A 27,546-nucleotide genomic window follows, 5' to 3' on the forward strand; every position below is an offset into this window, starting at 1 on the left:
GTGTGAATACTGACATGAAAAATCCAATAGCTACAGTTAGGTCCAGAAATATTTGGACAGTGACACAAGTTTTGTTATTTTAGCTGTTTACAAAAACATGTTCAGAAATACAATTATATCTATAATATGGGCTGAAAGTGCACACTCCCAGCTGCGATATGAGAGTTTTCACATCCAAATCGGAGAAAGGGTTTAGGAATCATAGCTCTGTAATGCATAGCCTCCTCTTTTTCAAGGGACCAAAAGTAATTGGACAAGGGACTCTAAGGGCTGCAATTAACTCTGAAGGCGTCTCCCTCGTTAACCTGTAATCAATGAAGTAGTTAAAAGGTCTGGGGTTGATTACAGGTGTGTGGTTTTGCATTTGGAAGCTGTTGCTGTGACCAGACAACATGCGGTCTAAGGAACTCTCAATTGAGGTGAAGCAGAACATCCTGAGGCTGAAAAAAAAGAAAAAATCCATCAGAGAGATAGCAGACATGCTTGGAGTAGCAAAATCAACAGTCGGGTACATTCTGAGAAAAAAGGAATTGACTGGTGAGCTTGGGAACTCAAAAAGGCCTGGGCGTCCACAGATGACAACAGTGGTGGATGATCGCCGCATACTTTCTTTGGTGAAGAAGAACCCGTTCACAACATCAACTGAAGTCCAGAACACTCTCAGTGAAGTAGGTGTATCTGTCTCTAAGTCACCAGTAAAGAGAAGACTCCATGAAAGTAAATACAAAGGGTTCACATCTAGATGCAAACCATTCATCAATTCCAAAAATAGACAGGCCAGAGTTACATTTGCTGAAAAACACCTCATGAAGCCAGCTCAGTTCTGGAAAAGTATTCTATGGACAGATGAGACCAAGATCAACCTGTACCAGAAAGATGGGAAGAAAAAAGTTTGGAGAAGAAAGGGAACGGCACATGATCCAAGGCACACCACACCCTCTGTAAAACATGGTGGAGGCAACGTGATGGCATGGGCATGCATGGCTTTCAATGGCACTGGGTCACTTGTGTTTATTGATGACATAACAGCAGACAAGAGTAGCCGGATGAATTCTGAAGTGTACCGGGATATACTTTCAGCCCATATTCAGCCAAATGCCGCAAAGTTGATCGGACGGCGCTTCATAGTACAGATGGACAATGACCCCAAGCATACAGCCAAAGCTACCCAGGAGTTCATGAGTGCAAAAAAGTGGAACATTCTGCAATGGCCAAGTCAATCACCAGATCTTAACCCAATTGAGCATGCATTTCACTTGCTCAAATACAGACTTAAGACGGAAAGACCCACAAACAAGCAAGACCTGAAGGCTGCGGCTGTAAAGGCCTGGCAAAGCATTAAGAAGGAGGAAACCCAGCGTTTGGTGATGTCCATGGGTTCCAGACTTAAGGCAGTGATTGCCTCCAAAGAATTCGCAACAAAATATTGAAAATAAGAATATTTTATTTGGGTTTGGTTTATTTGTCCAATTACTTTTGACCTCCTAAAATGTGGAGTGTTTGTAAAGAAATGTGACAATTCCTACAATTTCTATCAGATATTTTTGTTCAAACCTTCAAATTAAACGTTACAATCTGCACTTGAATTCTGTTGTAGAGGTTTCATTTCAAATCCAATGTGGTGGCATGCAGAGCCCAACTCGCCAAAATTGTGTCACTGTCCAAATATTTCTGGACCTAACTGTATATGTAAGAATGAAAATATGAAAAATTCAATCTGCATTACTGCCATGAACATATGAATAAAGAGAAATTTAGCTATTGAATTGATCAAGGCAACAGAGCCCCAATACTACGCCAAAGTATTTCTCAACGTTGGAATCCCTATCTAGTGTGTATCCTCTCATGCAGTTAAAAAACTTACCGTGTATGGGAAGCTGAGACCCAAACTATATATGCGTATAATGTAGACTGGCAATACAGTCATATGAAAAAGTTTGGGCACCCCTATTAATGTTAACCTTTTTTCTTTATGACAATTTGGGTTTTTGCTATTTCAGTTTCATATATCTAATAACTGATGGACTGAGGAATATTTCTGGATTGGAATGAGGTTTATTGTACTAACAGAAAATGTGCAATCCGCATTTAAACAAAATTTGACCGGTGCAAAAGTATGGGCACCTCAACATAAAAGTGACGTTAATATTGAGCGGTGTTTTGGATTATTGTCTTGCTGAAATATCCGTCCCCTGCGTAACTTCAACTTCGTCACTGATTCTTGCACATTATTGTCAATAATCTGCTGATACTGAGTTGAATCCATGCGACCCTCAACTTTAACAAGATTCCCGGTGCCGGCATTGGCCACACAGCCCCAAAGCATGATGGAACCTCCACCAAATTTTACTGTGGGTAGCAAGTGCTTTTCTTGGAATGCCGTGTTTTTTTGCCTCCATGCATAACACCTTTTTGTATGACCAAACAACTCAATCTTTGTTTCATCAGTCCACAGGACCTTCATCCAAAATGTAACTGGCTTGTCCAAATGTGCTTTTGCATACCTCAGGCAACTCTGTTTGTGGCGTGCTTGCAGAAACGACTTCTTTCGCATCACTCTCCTATACAGCTTCTCCTTGTGCAACGTGCGCTGTATTGTTGACCGATGTACATTGACACCATCTGCAGCAAGATGATGCTGCAGGTCTTTGGAGGTGGTCTGTGGATTGTCCTTGACTGTTCTCACCATTCTTCTTCTCTGCCTTTCTGATATTTTCTTGGCCTGCCACTTCTGGGCTTAACAAGAACTGTACCTGTGTTCTTCCATTTCCTTACTATGTTCCTCACAGTGGAAACTGACAGTGTAAATCTCTGAGACAACTTTTTGTCTCCTTCCCCTGAACAACTATGCTGAATAATCTTTGTTTTCAGATCATTTGAGAGTTGTTTTGAGGAGCCCATGATGCCACTCTTCATAGGAGATTCATATAGGAGAACAACTTGCAAGTGGCCACCTTAAATACCTTTTCTCATGATTAGATACACCTGCCTATGAAGTTCAAAGCTCAATGAAGTTACAAAACCAATTTAGTGCTTTAGTAAGTCAGTAAAAAGTAGTTAGGAGTGTTCAAATCAAGAAATTGATAAGGGTGCCCATACTTTTGCACCGGTCAAATTTTGTTTAAATGCGGATTGCACATTTTCTGTTAGTACAATAAACCTCGTTTCAATCCAGAAATATTACTCAGTCCATCAGTTATTAGATATATGACACTGAAATAGCAAAAACCCAAATTGTTATAAAGAAAAAAGGTAACATTAATAGGGGTGCCCAAACTTTTTCATATGACTGTAGGTGTGTGGGGCCAGGTTCATAAACGAAAGACTACAAATCAATCAAGAAATAATGTCTGGAACACCATTCTGAGTCTGAACTGTGTGCAAAAACCTAAGTAGAGAAATACTTTGGCATAGTGTTGGGGCTCTGTTGCATTGATCAATTCAGTAGCTAAATTTCTCTTGATTCATATGTTCATGGCAGTAATGCAGATTCCATTTTTCATATTTTCACTCTTACATATAGCTATTGGATTTTTCATGTCAGTATTCACACAGCAGTTTCTGTTTTTCATATATTCCCCTTACATAGTCAATGGTGTGCATACCTTATCTCCATATAGTGTAGATTTTTTAGGTTTTTGCACCCAGTTCAGACTCAAAATGGTGTTCCAGACATTATTTTTTTGATTGCGAAGTGATACTGACATGTGGAGATATTACTGGTGACTGCAAAGTGATACTGACATGTGGAGACATTACTGGTGACTGCAAAGTGATACTGACATGTGGAGACATTACTGGTGACTGCAAAGTGATACTGACATGTGGAGGTTCATTGATATAAAAGTGACTAGTGTCAATGATCATGTGGTCATAAAGTGTCAGTAATGTGCGTGGGTAAAATGATTGGTGTATTAGTAAACAGTACTGTAGCTATAAAGGTGCCAGAATGCTAAAGTGACAGTGCACTTTCTATTAACCACAGTGAATGGTAATCAAAAGAGGAGTAAGTATAAGAAGTGTGTTATATTAAGCGTGATTATCTGTAGTCATGTCCTCCTGATGTCCTGGGGCCAAATTCAAACTTGCGTTTTTAGGGGTATTGCACATGTTTCTTCTGCACTTACTCCTCTTTTGATTTCCATTTACTGTAGTTGATGGTAAGTGCACTGTCACTATGCATGGATAGGTCCACAAGTTGGATTTTTCTAACATCAGATCTGTTGGTGCTGGTGCTGTTATTTTAATATGATCAGCTAAATGTTAGAAAAATGCAACGTGTAGTATCACTTTGTAGTCACCAGTAATGTCTCTGCACTGTGCTATAGGATACGGGAGGGTGCACATTCTTTGCACTTTATTTATTCTTGCTGTTATAGCAGTGTCCCATTCTGTAGTGTCATATGCCATATTAGTATATCTAACCTTGTCTAAATTACAGTGCCTACAAGTAGTATTCAACCCCCTGCAGATTTAGCAGGTTTACACATTCGGAATTAACTTGGCATTGTGACATTTGGACTGTAGAACCGCCTGGAAGTGTGAAATGCAGCAAAAAAGAATGTTATTTCTTTTTTTTTTTTTTTTTTTTAAATTGTGAAAAGTTTATTCAGAGGGTCATTTATTATTCAACCCCTCAATCCACCAGAATTCTGTTTGGTTCCCCTAAAGTATTAAGAAGTATTTCAGGCACAAAGAACAATGAGCTTCACATGTTTGGATTAATTAGCTCTTTTTCCAGCCTTTTCTGACTAATTAAGACCCTCCCCAAACTTGTGAACAGCACTCATACTTGGTCAACATGGGAAAGACAAAAAAGCATTCCAAGACCATCAGAGACAAGATCGTGGAGGGTCACAAGGCTGGCAAGGGGTACAAAACCCTTTCCAAGGAGTTGGGCCTACCTGTCTCCACTGTTGGGAGCATCATCCGGAAGTGGAAGGCTTATGGAACTACTGTTAGTCTTCCACGGCCTGGACAGCCTTTGAAAGTTTCCACCCGTGCCGAGGCCAGGCTTGTCCGAAGAGTCAAGGCTATCCCAAGGACAACAAGGAAGGAGCTCCGGGAAGATCTCATGGCAGTGGGGACATTGGTTTCAGTCAATACCATAAGTAACGTACTCCACCGCAATGGTCTCCGTTCCAGACGAGCCCGTAAGGTACCTTTACTTTCAAAGCGTCATGTCAAGGCTCGTCTACAGTTTGCTCATGATCACTTGGAGGACTCTGAGACAGACTGGTTCAAGGTTCTCTGGTCTGATGAGACCAAGATCGAGATCTTTGGTGCCAACCACACACGTGACGTTTGGAGACTGGATGGCACTGCATACGACCCCAAGAATACCATCCCTACAGTCAAGCATGGTGGTGGCAGCATCATGCTGTGGGGCTGTTTCTCAGCCAAGGGGCCTGGCCATCTGGTCCGCATCCATGGGAAGATGGATAGCACGGCCTACCTGGAGATTTTGGCCAAGAACCTCCGCTCCTCCATCAAGGATCTTAAGATGGGTCGTCATTTCATCTTCCAACAAGACAACGACCCAAAGCACACAGCCAAGAAAACCAAGGCCTGGTTGAAGAGGGAAAAAATCAAGGTGTTGCAGTGGCCTAGTCAGTCTCCTGACCTTAACCCAATTGAAAACTTGTGGAAGGAGCTCAAGATTAAAGTCCACATGAGACACCCAAAGAACCTAGATAACTTGGAGAAGATCTGCATGGAGGAGTGGGCCAAGATAACTCCAGAGACCTGTGCCGGCCTGATCAGGTCTTATAAAAGACGATTATTAGCTGTAATTGCAAACAAGGGTTATTCCACAAAATATTAAACCTAGGGGTTGAATAATAATTGACCCACACTTTTATGTTGAAAATTTATTAAAATTTAACTGAGCAACATAACTTGTTGGTTTGTAAGATTTATGCATCTGTTAATAAATCCTGCTCTTGTTTGAAGTTTGCATCTTATCAAACCTGCTAAATCTGCAGGGGGTTGAATACTACTTGTAGGCACTGTATATATTGTTCTGCTGTGCCCCTTGTTGCATATTTTCTCACCATTGATTTATTTTGCCCTATTTTAATGTATTAGTAAATAAAGATGATGGATTTTATCACATTTTCAGTTTTGACTATTTTTGTAAATAGGTTCTGCTTGATAGATTTACATAGTCTTCTGAGTTATAATGCTTGGGTTAAGTGATACATAGTGATCAGTAGAGATGAGCGATGTTCGAGGTTCGCCAATTTAATGTTCGAGTGATTTTGGGGGGTGTTCGAGATGTTCAACGAACTCGAACGATTTGGTAAAAGTTCGGTAGTTTGAGTTACGTTCGAGAACGGTTCGATCAACAAAAAGCGTGGCCAGTTACTAGCTGGCTTTTCACTGTGAATCACGCTATTATCAAAATTCAGCGTATAGTGTGCGGGGGGATGGGTTTAGATCTGTGCTGCTGCTGAGTGCTGAGAGAATGCCGATCGCCATTTTTTCTTTTTTTTTTCCCCCTAACCGCGCGTACAGTGGGGCGGGCCAGGCTGTCAGCAAATCACAGACACACACACAGCAAAGTGGATTTTTGCCAGACAAGCAAGGGCATGTGTCATAGGCTGTGCATGTCACATGTCTTTGCTCTATAAGATCCGGCCATTTTCCCCGTCGCTGCCATTATCTCTCACCTGTGGGTGGGTGACAGTCACTGCTCCAGCTCCCGCTGCTGCTGCTGTGTGCGCTATAGCCATACAGTGCAATCTACACAGCGCTTTAGGGATTAGGGACTACTTGTAATTTCAGCCCTTTTCAGGGCTGCATTACAGCCGTTCATAGCCATTGTTGCTAGGCAGATCTGTGCCAACGCAGTGCAGGGCTTTAGATAACAGCGTCTGGCTACATCAGCTCAGGCAAGTCCTTGCTGCATTTTTTCATTGGCAGGGATAGAAAGTGAGGCTTCCTTTGCTGTCCTGCTACCTACAGCACCTCTGCATTCTACACACCTGCCCATTTTTGCTACGCTATTTTTATAGCAAACAGTGCTGACACTTAGTGGCATACTAAAAGTGTCTGGGATACTAACTTATGCGGGTGTCACACGATACGATCTATCGTGCGATGGCACGATCGATCGTATCCGCCCCAGTTGTTTGTGCATCACGGGCAAATCACTGCCCGTGTCGCACAAAGTCGTTAAACCCCTGTCACACGCACTTACCTGCTGAGTGACGTCGCTGTGGGCGGCGAACATCCACTTCCTGAAGGGGGTGGGACGTTCGGCTTCACAGCGACGTCACACAGCCGCCGGCCAATAGAAGCGGAGGGGCGGAGATGAGCGGGACATGAACATCCCGCCCACCTTCTTCCTTCAACATTGCCAGCGGCCGCAGGTAAGCTGCAGTTCATCGTTCCCGGGGTGTCACACGGAGCGATGTGTGCTACCCCGGGTACAATGAACAACTGGCGCAAGGAAAAATAAACGTTTTTTTAAAAATAAACGATGTGTAAACGATACACGATTTGTAACCGATTTGCGATCATTCTAAGACGCTCATAGGTGTCCCACGAAACAACGTCGCAAATGATGCCGGATGTGCGTCACGAAAACCGTGACCCTGACGACATATTGCACGATAGATCGTCTCGTGTGACGCCCGCAATAGTGTTCCTCTGGTGCCACGCAAGGTACATCACCTCTGCATTCTACCCTCCTGTCCATTTTTGCTACGCAATTTTAATAGCAAACAGTGCTGACAGTTTTAGGGCCATAGTTGCATTGTCAGGGATAGTCAGTGTTGGTTCTTCAGCTGACAATAAAGCTAGACCACGTCTGCAATCTACACCACCTCTCCATTTTTGCTACGACATTTTAAGTGTCCAATCTGGTCACAAACAAAATGAGTGGCAAAAGGACAGATGCTGGTGGAAAGGGCGTGTTAGAAAGGGAAAAAAGGTTTGTGTCCGTGGGGAAGGTGGTACAGCTACAGTAACATCTGTTGAAGAAAGGCCATCTTCAAGCAAAAGTAAGATGTCTACTACTTTCCGTGGACAATCTTATGTGCTCCCTTTTTTACGGAACCGAACTACTGGTAGATGATGCACCAAAAAAGAACATGCTTGAATGATTCTCAAGTGCTCCAACAAGTGGCCTCTCCTTCACCTCAACTTCAACATCCAAAATACAACAGTCCTCTGAGTTGTCACCTCAATCGCACTTGCTTTCTCCCAGCTCTCAAGTATCCACCCGCCCTGCAGAGTATGGTGTAACAGAGATGGCTGAGTCTCCAAAGCTGTTCAGTCACACTATAGCCTGGGAATCAGAGGTCTGCTCCCAAGCTACAGTGAGTACAGACCAGGAAATGGTCTGCAGTGATGCCCAGAAGCTTTGTGAGTCTGATTCAGGCATTGATGACCAAGTTTCTGAGCATAATGTAGACCCTCATAAACAAACTGTAACACCTCTTGGTGGAGACAATGAGGAACATACTGATGACGATGAGACTCAGATACCTGATTGGAATGACAACTTAACTATTCAGTCAGGGCAGGAAGAGGCTAGGTCTGAGGGTGAGGGGAGTGCAAACACAACGGTTGATGATGAAGCTCTAGATCCCACTTACTTTCAACCCACAGTTAGGCACTCGAGGAGGTCAGCAGAGGCGGTGGAGGAGGATGAGACTGACGACGAGGTTAGCTTGCGATTTCCTGGTCAAAGACGGAGTACTGGAAGCCCGTCAACAACTGCATCCTCAGCCACAACTCTGCCTCCAAACACAAGTCGGGGTGGCTCTGCAGGTCTCATGGGCTCTAATAGTTGCATTGCCTGGTCCTTTTTTGACATTGCAAAGGATCACCCAACTCATGTGATCTGTAGGCTGTCACCAATCTGTAAGTAGAGGCCAAAAAGTCACTAGTTTGACTACTTCATCCATGAACCGTCACATGAATAGCAAGCATAAGTCCCAGTGGGAAGCTCACTGTGCTACAATGAGGCCTAGCGGAGCGGGCCAACCACCGTCTGCCCCTTCAAGTGCATCCGCGCGCTCTTCATCCTCTATGACTCTATGACAGCTGTCACACATGTTTTTCTACGCAGACCTTCCATCTTTTTAACTACAACAGTCAGTTTGCTTGGCAGGTCATCATCAGTTGGTTTGGGAGGGGAAACAGCTGCTGGTGTACAGCTCTCTCAGACATCGAGAGCACCAACTTTGAATGAAGGCAATATCATGTCTCCGCCTGCACTTTCCTTACAGACCCGCAGTTTTCCAGGGACACCCTACTCCACACCGTCTTCGCACAGCAGCCACATCTCGGTCCCTCAGATGTGGACAATTAAAAGGCCATTTCCTCCGAGCCATGACAAAGCTAAGAGGATGACTTTCACCCTCTGCAAGCTGTTGGCTACAGAAATGCTGCCTTTCCACCTGGTGGACACAGAGGATTTTCGAGACCTCATGACCATCGCAGTGCCCCAGTACCAGATGCCGAGTCACCACTACTTTTCCAAGAAAGGTGTGCCTGCGCTACACCAGCATATCGCACACAACATCACCGCTTCCTTGATAAACTCTGTGTGTGACAGGGTGCATTTCACCACCAATACTTGGACCAGTAAGCATGGACAGGGACGTTACATGTCACTGACTGGGCACTGGGTAACTATGGTGCGAGATGGAGAAGGGTCTGCTGTACAAGTCTTGCCGTCCCCATGACTTGTGCGTCAATCCTCTGTATGTGGAAGTTCCTCCACTGCTTCTATCTCCTCAACCTCGTCTGGGTCCTCCACCTCCACCCCAAGCCTGCCTGGTCAGGCCACCGGCGTTTTAACTGCGCACAAGGAATCCTGCACACCTCCTTACTATGCTGGCAACAGAGCTCAATGGCATCAGGCGGTCTTTACCTTGAAATGTCTGGGAAATAAGAGTCACACAGCGGCTGAGTTGTGGGCAGCTCTGGAGACTGAGTTTGGTAAATGGTTGTCTCCACTCAACCTGCAGCCTGGTAAGGCCGTGTGCGACAATGCTGCAAACCTGGGTGCGGCCCTAAACTGGGGCAAGGTGACACATGTGCCTTGTATGGCTCACGTGTTGAACCTTGTTGTCCAGCAATTTTTAACCCACTATCCCGGCCTAGATGGCCTTCTGCACAGGGCACGGTCACTCTCTGCTCACTTCCGCCGTTCAACTGCCGCAGCTGAGCGACTTGCATCGCTCCAGAAGTCTTTCGGCCTGCCGGTTCATCGCCTGAAATGCGATGTGGCGACACGCTGGAATTCGACTCTCCACATGTTACAGCGACTGTGGCAGCACCGCCGAGCCCCGGTGCAATACGTCATGACGTATAGCCTGGGCCAACGAGATGCAGAGGTGGGGCAGATCACCCTGATGGAGTGGTCTCAGATCAAGGACCTATGCACCCTTCTGCACAGTTTCGACATGGCGACGAATATGTTTAGCGCTGACAATGCCATTATCAGCATGACAATTCCAGTCATTTACATGCTGGAGCACACGCTAAACACTATTCGGAGTCAGAGGGTGGGACAACAGGAAGGGGAGGAAGTACAGGAGGATTCATATGCGGAATACAGAGGAATACAGTATGTTGGAAAGTCTGTCTGAGGAATACAGTATGTTGGAAAGTCTGTGTGAGGAATACAGTATGTTGGAAAGTCTGTGTGAGGTATACAGTATGTTGGAAAGTCTGTCAAAGGAATACAGGGGTTGGGAATGTCTAAATGCTTCTCTAAAAATAAAGTGCAAAGTTCTGAGTCGCACCCGAATGTTTTTAATCTCTTTTAGAAAAAATGTAGCAGTTGTGAGGTGGAGGAGCGATGCTGTGTATAGTGGATGCAATGTTGTAATTACATGTGATACTGTAAATATATATATTTTTTCCTTCTTGACCCTCCAGGATAATGATCGTCTCCCCGCTGCTGTCCATTGCGGTCTCTATCCTCCTCATCTTCACTTTCCTTCTCTTCTTTTGGAGAAAGCAGAAAAAATTGAACCTCTTACCCCCCGGTCCTGCTCCTCTGCCGCTTCTGGGTACCCCTAAATATGTGGGAGAAGGTGCTGCGTGCAAATACTTCCCTGAGGTATGTGATTTTGGAGACCCCAGGACCAGCAGGCCGGTTACAGCTGCTGACGTAATAGTATTTGTATTAGAGGGCCATACAGTGCCCATACCATGAAGCACCCATACCATACAGTGCCCATACCATACAATGCGTATATCATGCAGCACCCATACCATACAGTGTACTGCCCATACCATACACTGCCCATACCATGCAGCGCCCATACCATGCAGTGTACTGCCCATACCATACACTGCCCATACCATGCAGCGCCCATACCATGCAGCGCCCATACTATACAGTGCCCATACCATACAGTGCCCATACCATACAATGCGTATATCATGCAGCAACCATACCATACAGTGTACTGCCCATACCATACACTGCCCATACCATGCAGCGCCCATACCATGCAGCGCCCATACTATACAGTGCCCATACCATACAGTGCCCATACCATGCAGCACCCATACCATACAGTGCGTATATCATGCAGTGCCCATACCATGCAGCACCTATACCATACAGTGCACTGCCCATACCATGCAGCGCCCATACTATACAGTGCTCATACCCCACAGTGCCCATACCATACAGTGCCCATACCATGCAGTGCCCATACCATGCAGTGCCCATACCATACAGTGCCCATACCCCACAGTGCCCATACCCCACAGTTCCCATACCATACAGTACCCATTTCATACAGTGCCCATACCATGCAGCACCCATACCATACACTGCGTATATCATGCAGTGCCCATACCATGCAGCACCCACACCATACCATTCCCACACCAGACCGTGCCCATACCATAGAGTTCCCACACCATAAAGCACCCGTACCATACAGCACCCATACCATAGAGTGCCCATACCATACCGTGCCCACACCACAAGTGCCCACACCATGCAATGCCCATATTATACAGTGCCCCTGCCATACACTGCACACACCATGCAGTGCCCATACCATACAGTGCCCATACCATACATCATACGGTATCCATACCATACGGTACCCATACCATGCAGCACCCACACCATACAGTGTCCCTATCATACATTGCACACACCATACAGTGCCCATACCATAAAGTGCCCATACCATACAGCACGATATGAGGGCTATATAATGTGAAAATCATGTGACTACACAAAATCAATAATTAATAATAAATATCACCCAGAAAATATCACCAAAAAATATATTGCTACACGAAAGAAAAAGGTGAGAAATTCACATGTGATAAAATACAAATCTTTATAGGGAAAATACCATAATAAAATACCATAAAAGCAATAATATCAGGGGATAGGATACAAACAAGCATAAACTACGTGTAGGCTAGGGCGAATATAAAGCACATATAGGTATGAAAATGCAGAAAAAAAGTATCATATAAAAATATTTAAAGATGTGAGAGAGTATCTAAATCATAACAATAACAAATAATTGAATAAATACCACCTCACACCAAAATAAATAGTCACATCAGCAATTAATATGACAAAAAAAATATTATATAAGTACCATACGTATAACAGAACATAAGCTGCCCCCAGACTTCGACGTACGTTTCACGTTGAGCTTTATTAAGGAGTCAAATGTGAAAATCATGCTAGATAATACCGCCATCCAATGCTCAGGACCTGAATTGTGAGACGATGCCAAAACTCCACCCATTATAGCCTAAAACAAAAATGTAATAATGTATACTACGTACATGTACCACCAAACAAATATACAGTGGGTACGGAAAGTATTCACACCCCTTTACATTTTTCCCTCTTTGTTTCATTGCAGCCATTTGGCAAATTCTCATTAATGTACACTCTGCCCCCATCCCCCATCTTGACAGAAAACAAAACAGAAATGTAGATATTTTTGCGAATTTTTAAAAAAAATAAAACTGATCTATCACATGGTCATAAGTATTCAGCCCCTTTGCTCGGTATATCACATGGTCATAAGTATTCAGCCCCTTTGCTCAGTATATCACATGGTCATAAGTATTCAGCCCCTTTGCTCAGTATATCACATGGTCATAAGTATTCAGCCCCTTTGCTCAGTATATCACATGGTCATAAGTATTCAGCCCCTTTGCTCAGTATTGAGTAGAGGCACCCTCCCTTTTGAGCTAATACAGCCATGAGTCTTCTTGGGATCCTGGATTTGGGGATCCTCGGTCATTCTTCCTGGCAAATTCTCTCCAGTTCCGTCAGGTTGGATGGTGAACATTGGTGGACGCCATTTTCAGGTCTCTCCAGAGGTGCTCTATTGGGTTTAGGTCAGGGCTCTGGCTGGGCCGGTCAAGAATGGTCACAGAGTTGTTCTGAAGCCGCTCCTTTGTTATTTTAGCTGGGTGCTTAGAGTCATTGTCTTGTTGGAAGGTGAAACTTCGGCCAAGTCTGAGGTCCAGAGCATTTGGGAGAGGTTTTCTTTCATGATATCTCTGTACTTGGCCACATTCATCTTTCCTTCAATTGTAACCAGTCGTCCTGTCCCTGCCCCCATAGCATGATGCTGCCTCCACCATGTCTCACTGTGGGGATTGTATTGGGCAGGTGATGAGCAGTGTCTGGTTTTCTCCACACATACCGCTTAGAAATATCACCAAAAAGTTCTATCTTCGTCTCATCAGACCAGAGAATCTTATTTCTCATAGTCTGGGAGTCCTTCATATGTTTTTTTTGCAAACTCTATGCGGGTTTCAAATGTCTTGCACTGAGGAGAGGCTTCCGTCGGGCCACTCTGCCATAAAGGCCCGACTGGTGGAGGCTGCAGTGATAGGTGACTTTGTGCAACTTTCTCCCATCTCCCTCCTGCATCTCTGGAGCTCGGCCACAGTGATCTTGGGGTTCCTCTTTACCTCTCTCATCAAGGCTCTTCTCCCATGATTGCTCAGTTTGCCTGGATAGCCGGGTCTAGGAAGAGTTCTGCTGGTCCCAAACTTCTACCATTTAAGGATTATGGTGGTCACTGTGCTCTTAGGAGCCCTGAGTACTGCAGAAATTCTTTTGTAACCTTGGCCAGATCTGTGCCTTGCCACAATTCTGTCTCTGAGCTTCTTGGCCAGTTCCTTTGGCCTCATGATCCTCATTTGGTGTGACATGCAGTGTGAGCTGTGAGGTCTTATATAGACAGGTGTGCGCCTTTCCAGATCACGTCCTATCAGTGTAATTACACACAGCTGGACCCCAATGAAGGAGGAGAAACATCTCAAGGGGGATCACAAGGAAATGGACAGCATGTGACTTACATATGAGTGTCTGAGCAAAGGGGCTGAATACTTATCACCATGTGATATACTGAGGAAAGGGACTGAATACTTATGACCATGGGATATTTCAGTTTTTCTTGTTTAAAAATTTACCAAAAATATCTACTTTTCTGTTTTTTTTCTGTCAAGATGGGGGATGGGCGCAGAGTGTACATTAATGAGAATGTACCAAAAGGCTGCAATAAAACAAAGAGTGAAAAATGTAAAGGGGATTGAATACTTTCCACACCCACTGTATAATAGTGTCCTAAGGTGCAGAAATACTGCCATATAGTGCCAAAATAATAGTCATAGAATGTGTATAATAATAATATTCCACCTAGAGGCAGCTGCACACAGATGCCTGGCTCTCCCCTCAAAGGACTCTGTATGGTCAGGGAATCGCCCCTCTGGACCCTGGTGTGGGAGAGATTAGGTCACTTGTTGCCATTTTTCCTCCATTATAAACCTTTTTATGTTTTGTGTAAAGCTTTACAGAAAATACGGTCCGGTGTTCACCATCTGGAAGTTGATGGATCCAATTGTGGTCCTCTGCGGCTATGAAGCAGTGAAGGACGCCTTATTAAATCAAGGCGAGGAGTTCAGTGGCCGTCCCTTCTCACCCGTCATTGATCTCTACTCTGATGGATACAGTAAGTGTCAAGGTACCAGTACGGGGAGCAGGGACCAAAGTAGGAAAAGAACTCCTGAGTGTCTTTAGACAAAAGCCCAGTAGAGGTCGCTAACAAGAGCAGGGGTAGTCGATCAGTCAGGGTCTATGCCAGGATGTCACGTCCGTACCGAGGAGAACACAAGCCAAAGTCAAAGAACAGAGCCGAGGTCGGATACTGTGAGATCAAGTAAGCACAGGGGAGGGAGTGGGAAACACACAACAGGACAGGAGACTGGAAGACAGGGAGGTATAGACAAAAGGGCGGGTAGGAGGGATAGAGGTATGGATGGGCAGAAGAAACGGAGATAAGAACAAGCTGGGGAAATGGAGGTCAGGTCAGGTCAGGCAAGAGGGATGGAAGTCAGGTCGGGCAATGGGGAGCAGAGGTCAGGACAAACAGTACTGGGTAGTGTCAGGGTCAGGCGGTCGGGCAGACCCAGGAGGTGGATCCACTGGGCCGAACTCTAAGATGGTGGTAAGGAGTCCGGTAGCTGCAGCAGTATGGGCAGTAGAACAGTCCGTGCAAGTGAAGGTACCGAAGAAGTCCCTGGGACCATGGAGTCACGGATGGTAGTCCGGGTGACGTAGCTCAGGTTCGGAAGCCGAGATGATGTCAGGCGGGGTCCGGAACCTTTTGGAGCGAGATGACGGGTCACAGCAGGGATCCAAGATGGTACGGACTGTCAGATGGCAGACGGACAGCGTGCGGGGTTCGGGATTCAGCAGGACCGGCTGGCGAGGCAGGATCAGCTCTAGAAGAGAGATACGTGAGTATGGCAAGACGACACAAGGAAACCTGACTCCTAGCTTGGAAAACACGAAGATCAGGCCCCGCCCTCTTGGACAATACACCCCTTTATACCCTGTACCTGTTTGGCCTCATTTCCTGTTAATGGACGCTGGCCCTTTAAGAAAGGGTCAGTGACCGCGCGCGCGCCCTAATGCGCATGCGCGCAGCCCGGGTGCCAGAAGCCAGGGAAGGAGGCTGAGAAGAGGACGCAGGGGAGCCGGCCAGGGCCTGGGAAGCCGTCGGGCGCCGCGATCGGAGACCAGGGGGCCTGGGAAGGACGGGCACAGGAGCCAAGGACCCGGGGAGCGTGGCAGGTGAGCCGGGGAGCGGGGCTGAGGACCCGGGGAGCGGAGTAGAGGACCCGGGGAGGGGAGCCAAGGACCCGGGGAGCGTGACAGGTAGCAGGAAAAGAACCAGAGAACATTTCACAGGCACAAAGCACACAGCAAAGACGGAAATATCACTGGCGGTGTCCCAGAAGTATCAGCACCAAGATATGGTGGCGTGACCCCCGGAACGAAGCCAGAACAAACAGTCCCCTCCCGGAGGCAGGCAGGATACATGCACTGGCTCAGGAACGGAAGAGCCATACACGAATCATGACAGTAAGTGTCACTTTAAGTTCTGCTTTGTGCTGACACTAGGAGGGTGAAGCATGGGGGTCTCTGGGGGCTTCATCACATGCTCAATTTAGAAACTTACAGTAACATCCTCGTGATCCTACTTCAAGGAACCAAACACAACCATCTGATCTGTCTCACTGGGAAAACGCTCTAAGCAATTCCCTTCTGTGTAAGAGAAGATGCCGTTAGCCCCCAGGGACCATCCATGGTGGGAGAAGAGGGAGGCTTCACCATCACCTGGGGACAGTCACATTGTAGTGCAGCTGCTCCAAAACTGCAGGCAGTGGATTACAACATAGGCAGGAGCAGAACGGGCATGGACTACATATCACAAGATGTATCAGCCTAGAATCTTGCAAAAAAAAAAGATAGAATGTTGGTGCCATAATGAGGAACCTCACAGAGTGTAGTGATGAGGACGATCACAGAGTGCAGTTACATAGTTACATACGGTGAATAAAGCCCCTGGTCCATCAAGTTCAACCTGTGTACTGAGGAAATCATTCACCATGATATAAAAGCTGTTACCGTTCTATTGTAGGATTAGAAGAATCCAGGCCATCAATAAACAAAGAGATAGTGAGGGAATACTTAGCTAACATTAATGAATTCAAGTCCCCAGGTCCACATGAATTTCACCCCAGAGTACTGAAGGAGATAGCAGAGGAAATATTAGAACCACACTTCATAAATTTTGAAAATTCTTGGAGAACAGGAGACGTTCCAGAAGACTGGAGAAGAGCAAATGTTGTCCCTATCTTCAAAAAGGGGAAGAAGGTGGGCCTAGGAAACTACAGGCCTGTGAGCCTGACTTCCATACCAGGAAAGATCTTTGAACAAATTATTAAACAACATTTCTGCAAGTACCTGGATGAGAATGAAGTAATTAACCTGAGCCAGCATGGGTTTGTGACTAATAAGTCATGTCAGACTAACTTAATTTCCTTCTATGACAAAATCACTGACTGGGTGTGTCACGGGGTCCTGCTCCCATATCACAGAATCAACAGAGCGAGAGATGGCTGTACAATCCGAATAGCATTTATTCCAAGCAAATCAAAACGGTCCATAACATAATCCACAAAACAGAGGGTAACATTGTCCAGTAGTGGCATAAATGTCCCCATCTCTCTGAGAAGCCAGTTTCTCCCAGAGGATCAATCCTTCTTCCTTAAAGTTCTCAAATAGACTGCCCAATTTATCAGGTAAGCAGAGAGTTTAGGTGGATCTCACGCCCCCTCCCCCGACTTAGGAACAAAAAACTGGCAGGGGAGGAATTAAACCTGCAAATAGGACAATGTACACACACACAAGGAACACATAATGGACAGTGAACCACGCCCAAACATTAACCCACACAAAATGGTACACAATCCACAATATTCCACCATCACAGGTGTTAGGTCCAGGAGGTGGATCCACTGGACCGTGCACCCCACCGGAGGCCTGGATGCACGGTAGCTGGAGCACTAACGGGACAGGGACAGCGTCCCACAGGGAACGGGTAGGACAAAGTCACTGGGGCCTCAGAGTTCCTGAAAACGGAGACAGTACAGGATTCCGGTACACGTGTCGGGTAGGAACGTCAGGCAATGGTACTGGTAACGGGACACGGCTCAAGGGGACCTGAGCACCTAGCTCACAAGACTAATCTTCAAGACACTTTGATCAGGCCCCGCCCACATGGAAAGGCCAGTCCCATATACCCAGCACAGCCCCCCCTATGTCATATCCTGCTTCAGGTGTGCTGGGCCCATAAGACCAGGAGAGTGGGCGCGGCCCGGTCCTATACAGAGACATGAGTCTAAGACTCAGAGTCAGACTCTTGAGACCAGGAGCAGGACACAGGAGAGCACGAGCGGGAGCGGCAGCCATGATCGGAGGACACGTGGGCAGGATCAGTGGTCAAGGAGCGGTGCCGCAATGGTGCGACCGGATCAGTGGGTAAGGAGTGCTGCCGGGACACCGGGAGTGTGACAATACCTCCCCCTTTATGACCCCCTCCCCGCGACCGGGACATGAAGTCGCGCAGGAGAGGAGCAGCACTGTACTTCCGGGACAGCCAGGACCGGGCCTCAGGACCATAACCCACCCAATCGACAAGGAAGGACTGCCTACCCCGTACGGTTTTCATGGCCACAATATCCCGTACCAGAGAACCCTGGTCAGCAGCAACAAGGAGAGGGAAGGTACTGGCAGCAGGAGAGGGGGAAGCGTGGACGACCGGCTCGGCAGTACAGGCGGTAGAAGAGAGGGTATCGAGAACGACCGGCTCGGGTGTCTCGGACCGGGCACAGGACAGACAATCAAAGACAAAAGAGGCGACATCCTGAGAAAGAGATGGCCACCAATGGGCCCGAGCAATAGCACTCAGGGTGTCCTCCTGACTGGCGTGTTCGGTCGTCTCCAATGAATGCACCCACTGAAGGACCTCGGGTCTGTCAGACTCTGCAACGAAGGACTTCCCAGGAGGAGCCTGTGCCAGGGGTAACGTAGTCACCGGAACAAGTTCATTGTGACCAACGCCAGACTGGTTTGTCCCATCTTTTGGTGGTATCAAAGACTCAAATGCTAGGGACTGTGGAACGATGCTGGACTGCGTCGTCTCTTCTTCTTCCGGCGGCTTGACAGACTCACGTACCAGGGACTGAGGAATGGGCTGCAGACAGTTATCATCGCACAAGGGACCCCAGCGAGTGATTGCGCCAGAGCGCCAAATGATGTCAGGGTCATGGAGTTGTAGCCAGGGCAGACCCAGCAGGAGCGCGGGAGCCATTCTCGGGATGACATAGAAAGCAATAGTCTCAGTGTACAGAGCACCAACACGGAGTCTCACTGGTTCGGTTGTATACAAGACGGGTACGTATAATGGTTTTCCGTCCACGGAGGCGAACCAGAGGGGTTTAGCAAGCGGGAGGACAGGTATCCGATATCGGTCCACTGTAGCTTGTAGGATGAAATTACCCACTGCCCCTGAATCAATGTGAGCCTCTGCCGTGAACCGGGTCTTCTCAGTCGTTACCTGGACAGTCTGTGTAACCGGGACTGAGGGGATTCCGGTACCAAGGGTGGCGGTTCCCACCATCCCTTGGACTTGGGGTCTACCTGGTCTCTCAGGGCAAGAACGAAGCAGGTGTGTACCGCTTCCACAATAGAAACAGAGGCCCCGGGCGAGTCGCTCTGCTCGGCGTTGTTCAGCTTGGCTTAGTCGGTCGATTTGCATGGGTTCGGGAGTAGAATCACAGGACGGCAGTGGCGGGGGAACGGTAGACCTCTGCGGAATGGAGATGTGACGGATTGGTCGTTTCTCCCGGGATACTTCCTTGGTTCGCTCTTGAAAACGGAGATCAATCCGGCTGGCTAGAGATACCAAAGCATCCAAGGTACGGGGAACATCACGACCGGCTAATTCGTCCTTGATGCGACCGGAGAGCCCCTCCCAGAAGGCGGCAGTCAATGCCTTGTTGTTCCAGCCTAGCTCGGAGGCAAGCGTGCGGAACTGGATGGCATACTGGCCCACCGTCAGGCTTCCTTGGCGCAACCGGAGGAGCGAGGAGGTAACCACGGTAGTGCGTCCCGGTTCATCAAAGGTACTTAGAAAAGCCTGAAGGAATTCCCAGATGTCGGTCGTTACCGGATCCTCGTTCTCCCACAATGGATTTATCCAGGCCAATGCTTCGCCTTCCAGGTGGGACATCATAAATGCCACTTTTGCTTGGTCCGAAACAAACAGGTGCTGAAGCAACTGGAAATGCAGGCAGCACTGGTTCAAGAAGCCTCTGCAGGTCTTGGGATCTCCCGCATAGCGAGGCGGTGCAGCGAGGCGGAGTTGCGAGGCCGGGGAGACAACGGGTTCAAACGTAGTCGCTGTTCGCTGCGTCGACAGGGTCGAGGCGGCGGTCTGTAGCGTAAACAAATGGTGGTCCACAGACGTCAAGAAATTCAATATACGGGTCAAGGTCTCCGCTATCGCACCAGTTCCTGGCGCAGTTCGCCCAGTTCGGACGGTTGTGCTCCGGCGGAATCCATGGCCTGATCAAACTGTTAGGTCCAGGAGGTGGATCCACTGGACCGTGCACCCCACCGGAGGCCTGGATGCACGGTAGCCGGAGCACTAACGGGGCAGGGACAGCATCCCACAGGGAACGGGTAGGACAAAGTCACTGGGGCTTCAGAGTTCCTGAAAACGGAGACAGTACAGGATTCCGGTACACGTGTCGAGTAGGAACGTCAGGCAATGGTACTGGTAACAGGACCTGAGCACCTAGCTCACAAGACTAAGCTTCAAGACACATTGATCAGGCCCCGCCCACATGGAAAGGCCAGTCCCATATACCCAGCACAGCCCTATGTCATATCCTGCTTAAGGTGTGCTGGGCCCATAAGACCAGGAGAGTGGGCGCGGCCCGGTCCTATACAGAGGCATGAGTCTAAGACTCAGAGTCAGACTCCTGAGACCAGGAGCAGGACGTAGGAGAGCACGAGCGGAAGCGGCAGCCATGATCGGAGGACACATGGGCAGGATCAGTGGTCAAGGAGCGGTGCCGCGATGGTGCGACCAGATCAGTGGGTAAGGAGTGCTGCCGGGACACCGGGAGCGTGACAACAGAGTGAATCAGGGAAATGCAGTAGATATAGTATATCTTGACTTCAGCAAAACATTTGACAAAGTATCTCATACAATCCTTATTGAAAAAATCACCAAGTGTGTGGAATGGACGAGGCAACTGTTAGATGGACTGGTAACTGGCTTAGTGATCAGAGTCAAAGAGTGGTCATAAATGGCTTCACATTTAGCTGGAAGACTGTCTCAAATGGGGTACCACAGGGCTCTGTCCTGGGGCCCGTGTTGTTCAACATCTTTATCAGTGATTTAGATGAAGGAATTAAGGGTAAACTGATTAGATTTGCTGATGACACAAAGCTCAGAGGAATAGCTAATACTAGAGAAGACAGAGAGGGGATTCAACAAGATCTAAACAAGCTGGAACCATGGGCAGCAATTAATAGAATGGTTTATACCAGGGAAAAATGCAAAGTCATACATCTTGCCAAGAATAATGAAAAGAGCATATACAGCATGGGAGGAATAGAGCTGTCCAACAGCATGTGTGAAAAATACTTAGGTATACCAATAGATCAAAGACTGAACATGAGTCAACAGTGTGACGCAGCAGCAAAAAAGGCAAACACCATTCTAGGATGTATTAACAGAAGCATAGAAACAATCGGATTGATTGTACAAGGTTGCTTCTCTTCTTGGATGAATTTCAAGCTGCATGGATAATATTCATTTAAATGATATGGACAGAAAGACTGAGGATATTTACATGTAGTCTGCAATCCACAAACTAGACAATGGCCACTGAGGTAATTTAGATTAGCAATACACAACTACATTACAATGAACACTCAGAGTGGTCTGGCAGAAACAATAGTTTAGCAAGCATAAGTTAAAGGCCCCTTTACACACTGAGACTTTCTAGCGATCCCACCAGCGATCCCATCCTGGCCGGGATCGCTACAAAGTCTCTGGTGAGCTGTCAAACAGGCAAACCTGGCCAACGACGCAACAGCGATCCGGACCTGCAGAACGACCTAGCTTGTCTTTGGGGACGTTGTAAAGCAGCTTTTTGAAAGGGAAGTCGCTAACAAAGTCGCTGTAAAGTCCTTTTACACACTGAGACTTTGCTGCACAGCGGGAAACAAAGGACCAAAGAATGGTCCTGAATGATTTGTAGCGATCAGCAACTTCACAGCAGGGGCCAGGTCGCTGATGTGTTTCACACACTGCAATGTCGCTGGGGAGGTCGCTGTAGCGTCACAAAACCGGTGACGTTACAGCGATGTCGTTTGCGATGTTGCAGTGTGTAAAGCCACCTTAACACACAGAAGAACAATACGTCTGGCTAATGTAAGAAATGTAACCCACAACACACATTGAAAAAGTCTGTGTCGTCACAAGCCTATTTAGAGAATATACCATTTATAACTACTCCATGTTTCCTATTTTTTAGCAGATTCCTTACCCAGTTGCATATAGTTTCCCCTAGTACTTGATTCTGGAGATTTAGTATAAGGCTATTATGTGGTAATGTATTAAATGCCTTTGCAAAGTCCAAATAAATCCCCTCAGCTGCATTACCAATATCCAGGTTTGCACTTACCCCCTCATAGAACTTCAACATGTTAGTCAGACATGACTTATATTTGATTAATCCATGCTGTCTGTCAGTTATTATATTATTTTCTGCAATATATTTTTGCATGTCATACCTTAAAATGCCCTAAAAAAATTTCCACACTACTGATGTCAGGCTTACTGGATGGTAGTTGCGTGGATCCACCTTCTTACCTTTCTTAAATATCGGTACCACATCAGCAATCCTCCAATCCTAAGGCACCAACCCTGTTACCAGTGAGTTTAAAAAGATAAGATACAGCGGTTTGTCAATTACTAGCCTCAGCTCCCTCAGTATCCATGGATGAATGCCATCTGGCCCGGGGGCTTTGTCAATGTTTACATTACTCAGACGCAGGCGTACTTCTTCTTGTGTTAAATGAATTATATCGGGTGGTGAACTTTGATTTTTCATTTGTTGAATGATCCCTGGAACAGTCAGTTCGTTGGTGAACACAGATGAGAAATGAGTATTTAATATCTCAGTCTTTTCTTTGTCCTCTATAATTAACTTGTTATTATATTTTAAGGGGCCAATACTATCCTTTGTTTTCATTTTTGGCATTAATGTATTAATAAAACAAAATTGAGATTTATTTTAATGTCCTTGGTAATTTTTGTTTCAGTAGCTAATTTTGCTAGCTTGATTTCTTTTTGACATTGTGATGAGGACTCTCAAAGAGTGTAGTTATGTGGACTCCCACAGAGTGTAGTGATGTGGACTCCCACAGAGTGCAGTAATGTGGACTCTCACAGAATGTAGTGTTGTGGACTCCCACAGAGTGTAGTGTTGTGGACTCCCACAGAATGTAGTGTTGTGGACTCCCACAGAGTGTAGTGTTGTGGACTCCCACAGAGTGTAGTATTGTGGACTCCCACAGAGTGTAGTGATGTGGACTCCCACAGAGTGTAGTGATGAGGACTCTCACAGAGTGTAGTGATGAGGACTCTCACAGAGTGCAGTGATGAGGACTCTCATAGAGTGTAGTGATGTGGACTCTCACAGAGTATAGTCAAAGAGTGGTCATAAATGGATGCACATCCAGCTGGAAGACTGTCACAAGTGGGTACCACAGGGCTCTGTCCTGGGCCACGTTTTGTTCAACATCTTTATCAATGATTTAGATGAAGGAATTAAGGGTAAACTGATTAAATTTGCTGCTGACACAAAGTTAGGAAGAATAGCTAATACTAGAGAAGAGAGAGAGGATTCAACAAGATCTAAACAAGCTGGAACCATGGGCAGCAACTAATAGAATGGTTTATAACAGGGAGAAATGCAAAATCATACATCTCTGCAAGAATAATGAAAAGAGCATATACAGCATGGGAGGAATAGAGCTATCCAACAGCATGTGTGACATATACAGCATGGGAGGAATAGAGCTATCCAACAGCATGTGTGACATATACAGCATGGGAGGAATAGCGCTATCCAACAGCATGTGTGACATATACAGCATGGGAGGAATAGCGCTATCCAACAGCATGTGTGACATATACAGCATGGGAGGAATAGAGCTATCCAACAGCATGTGTGATATATACAGCATGGGAGGAATAGAGCTATCCAACAGCATGTGTGACATATACAGCATGGGAGGAATAGCGCTATCCAACAGCATGTGTGACATATACAGCATGGGAGGAATAGCGCTATCCAACAGCATGTGTAATATATACAGCATGGGAGGAATAGCGCTATCCAACAGCATGTGTGACATATACAGCATGGGAGGAATAGCGCTATCCAACAGCATGTGTAACATATACAGCATGGGAGGAATAGCGCTATCCAACAGCATGTGTGACATATACAGCATGGGAGGAATAGAGCTATCCAACAGCATGTGTGACATATACAGCATGGGAGGAATAGAACTATCCAACAGCATGTGTGATATATACAGCATGGGGGGAATAGAACTATCCAACAGCATGTGTGACATCTACAGCATGGGAGGAATAGCGCTATCCAACAGCATGTGTGATATATACAGCATGGGAGGAATAGAGCTATCCAACAGCATGTGTGACATATACAGCATGGGAGGAATAGAGCTATCCAACAGCATGTGTGACATATACAGCATGGGAGGAATAGAGCTATCCAACAGCATGTGTGACATATACAGCATGGGAGGAATAGCGCTATCCAACAGCATGTGTGATATATACAGCATGGGAGGAATAGAGCTATCCAACAGCATGTGTGACATATACAGCATGGGAGGAATAGAGCTATCCAACAGCATGTGTGAAAACGACTTAGGTATATTAATAGATCACAGACTGCACAGGAGTCAACAGAGTGATGCAGCAGCAAAAGAGGAAACCCCATTCTAGGATGTAATAACAGAAGCATACAGTCTAGATCACGTGAAGTCATTATCCCCCTTTACTCCTCTTTGGTCAGACCTCATCTGTAATATTGGGTCCAGTTTTGGGCACCACATTTTAAAAAACACATCAACAAACTGTAGCAAGTTCAGAGAAGAGTGACCAGAATGGTGACTGGACTGCAAACCATGTCCTATGAGGAACGGTTACAGGATTTAGGATTGTTTAGCTGCAAAAGAGAAGACTGAGAGGAGACTTAATAGCGGTCTACAAATATCTTACAGGCGGTCACACTGTAGAGGGATCAGTTTTATTCTCATTTTCACAAGGAAAGACTAGAAGCAATGGATGAAACTGATAGGAGACACAGATTACATATTAGAAAAAACTGTGACAGTGAGAGTGATCAATGAGTGGAACAGGCGACCACGAGAGGTGGTGAGGTCTCCTGCAATGGAAGTCTTTACAAAGAGGTTGGACGGACATCTGTCTGCGATGATTTAGTGAATCCTGCTTTAATTCGGGGGTGGGACTAGATCTGGGGTCTCAAACTCGGCTGGGTGTATGGGCCGCACAGAAGACAAAAAATAATTTGGGGGGCCGCATTCTTTGCAGGACAAAGTGACATTTTTATTGGTACCATATATATTGTTTTTTACACACCTTGGGATCACTGATTTTGAACATTTTCACTTGTTGATTATAGCAAACGTGCACATTCTTTGTTTAAATATAAACATTTTTGTTTACATTTTATTCCTTTCTTGTAACTAATAGTCTTACAATTAGCACTATATAGAAATTTTGACCAACATCTTTTAGTAATGTTCCCCATATTATTGTAACGTGCCTATCCTTGTCCCCTTGTAGTATTGTGCCCCATCCTAGTCCCCATCCCACAGTAATGTGCTCATCCTTGTCCCCTTGTAGTATTGTGCCCCATCCTAGTCCCCATCCCACAGTAATGTGCTCATCCTTGTCCCCTTTAGTATTGTGCCCCATCCCACAGTAATGTGCTCATCCTTGTCCCCTTGTAGTATTGTGCCCCATCCTAGTCCCCATCCCACAGTAATGTGCTCATCCTTGTCCCCTTTAGTATTGTGCCCCATCCCACAGTAATGTGCTCATCCTTGTCCCCTTGTAGTATTGTGCCCCATCCTAGTCCCCATCCCACAGTAATGTGCTCATCCTTGTCCCCTTTAGTATTGTGCCCCATCCCACAGTAATGTGCTCATCCTTGTCCCCTTGTAGTATTGTGCCCCATCCTAGTCCCCATCCCACAGTAATGTGCTCATCCTTGTCCCCTTGTAGTATTGTGCCCCATCCCACAGTAATGTGCTCATCCTTGTCCCCTTGTAGTATTGTGCCCCATCCTAGTCCCCATCCCACAGTAATGTGCTCATCCTTGTCTCCATCCTAAAGTAATGTTCCCCATCCTTGTCCCCATGTTATAGTAATGTGTTCATCCTTGTCCCCAATCTATGGTAATGTGTCCATCCTTGTCCCCCATCTTATAGTAATGTTCCCCATCCTTGTCCCCTTCTAGCAATGTCCCCATCCTATAGTACTGTCCCCATTCTATAGTAATGTGCCAACCTTGTCCCCACCCTATAGTAATGTCCCCAGCATTATCCCTATTCTATAGTCATGTTTCCCATCCTTGTCCCCTTGTAGTAATGTCCCTATCCTACAGTAATGTGCCCATCATAGTCCCCATCCTATAGTACTGTCCCCATACTATAGTAATAATGTCCCCATCCAATAGTATTGTGCCCATCCTTGTAATGTCCCCATTCTACAGTAATGTCCCCAGCCTTGTCCCCATTCTATAGTCATGTGCCCATCCTAGTCCCTATCCTATAGTTATGTCCCCAGCCTTGTCCCCATTCTATAGTCATGTGCCCATCCTAGTCCCTATCCTATAGTAATGTCCCCAGCCTTGTCCCTATTCTATATTACTGTGCCCATCCTAGTCCCTATCCTATAGTAATGTCCCCAGCCTTGTCCACATCCTATAGTAATGTCCCCAGCCTTGTCCCCATATCCTATAGTACTGTGCCCATCCTAGTCCCTATCCTATAGTAATGTCACCAGCCTTGTCCCCATCCTATAGTACTGTGCCCATCCTAGTCTCCATCCTATAGTACTGTGCCCACCTTGTCCCCATCCTATAGTAATGTGCCCACCTTGTCCCCATCCTATAGTAATGTGCCCACCTTGTCCCATTCTATAGACATGTGCCCACCTTGTCCCATTCTATAGACATGTGCCCACCTTGTCCCCATCCTATATTAATGTGTCCACCTTGTCCCCATCCTATAGTAATGTGCCCACCTTGTCCCCATCCTATAGTAATGTGCCCACCTTGTCCCCATCCTATAGACATGTGCTCACCTTGTCCCCATCCTATAGTAATGTCCCCAGCCTTGTCCCCATTCTATAGTCATGTGCCCATCCTAGTCCCTATCCTATAGTAATGTCCCCATCCTATAGTATTGTGCCCACCTTGTCCCCATCCTATAGTAATGTCCCCAGCCTTGTCCCCATTCTATAGTAATGTGCCTATCCTAGTCCCTATCCTATAGTAATGTGCCCATCCTAGTCCCTA

At 46.4% G+C, this 27,546-nt stretch overlaps 1 protein-coding gene across 4 annotated transcripts in view; it reads left to right on the forward strand.

The window, feature by feature from the left end:
• Positions 1–27,546, forward strand: part of LOC142316935 (cytochrome P450 2C8-like) — a 124,960-nt gene that overhangs the window by 14,689 nt on the left and 82,725 nt on the right. For all 4 annotated transcript variants that reach the window (XR_012754642.1, XM_075352716.1, XM_075352718.1 and 1 more), the window contains exons 2-3: positions 10,900–11,083; positions 14,822–14,984. Coding sequence is in view for 3 of the 4 variants with exons in the window: in XM_075352716.1 (XP_075208831.1) it covers positions 10,900–11,083; positions 14,822–14,984 (347 nt within the window). In the remaining variant the exon portion in view is untranslated. The remainder of the gene's footprint in view (positions 1–10,899; positions 11,084–14,821; positions 14,985–27,546) is intronic.

This window comes from Anomaloglossus baeobatrachus, chromosome 6 (assembly GCF_048569485.1).
Source record: "Anomaloglossus baeobatrachus isolate aAnoBae1 chromosome 6, aAnoBae1.hap1, whole genome shotgun sequence".
In the NCBI taxonomy this organism is placed as follows: domain Eukaryota; kingdom Metazoa; phylum Chordata; class Amphibia; order Anura; family Aromobatidae; genus Anomaloglossus; species Anomaloglossus baeobatrachus.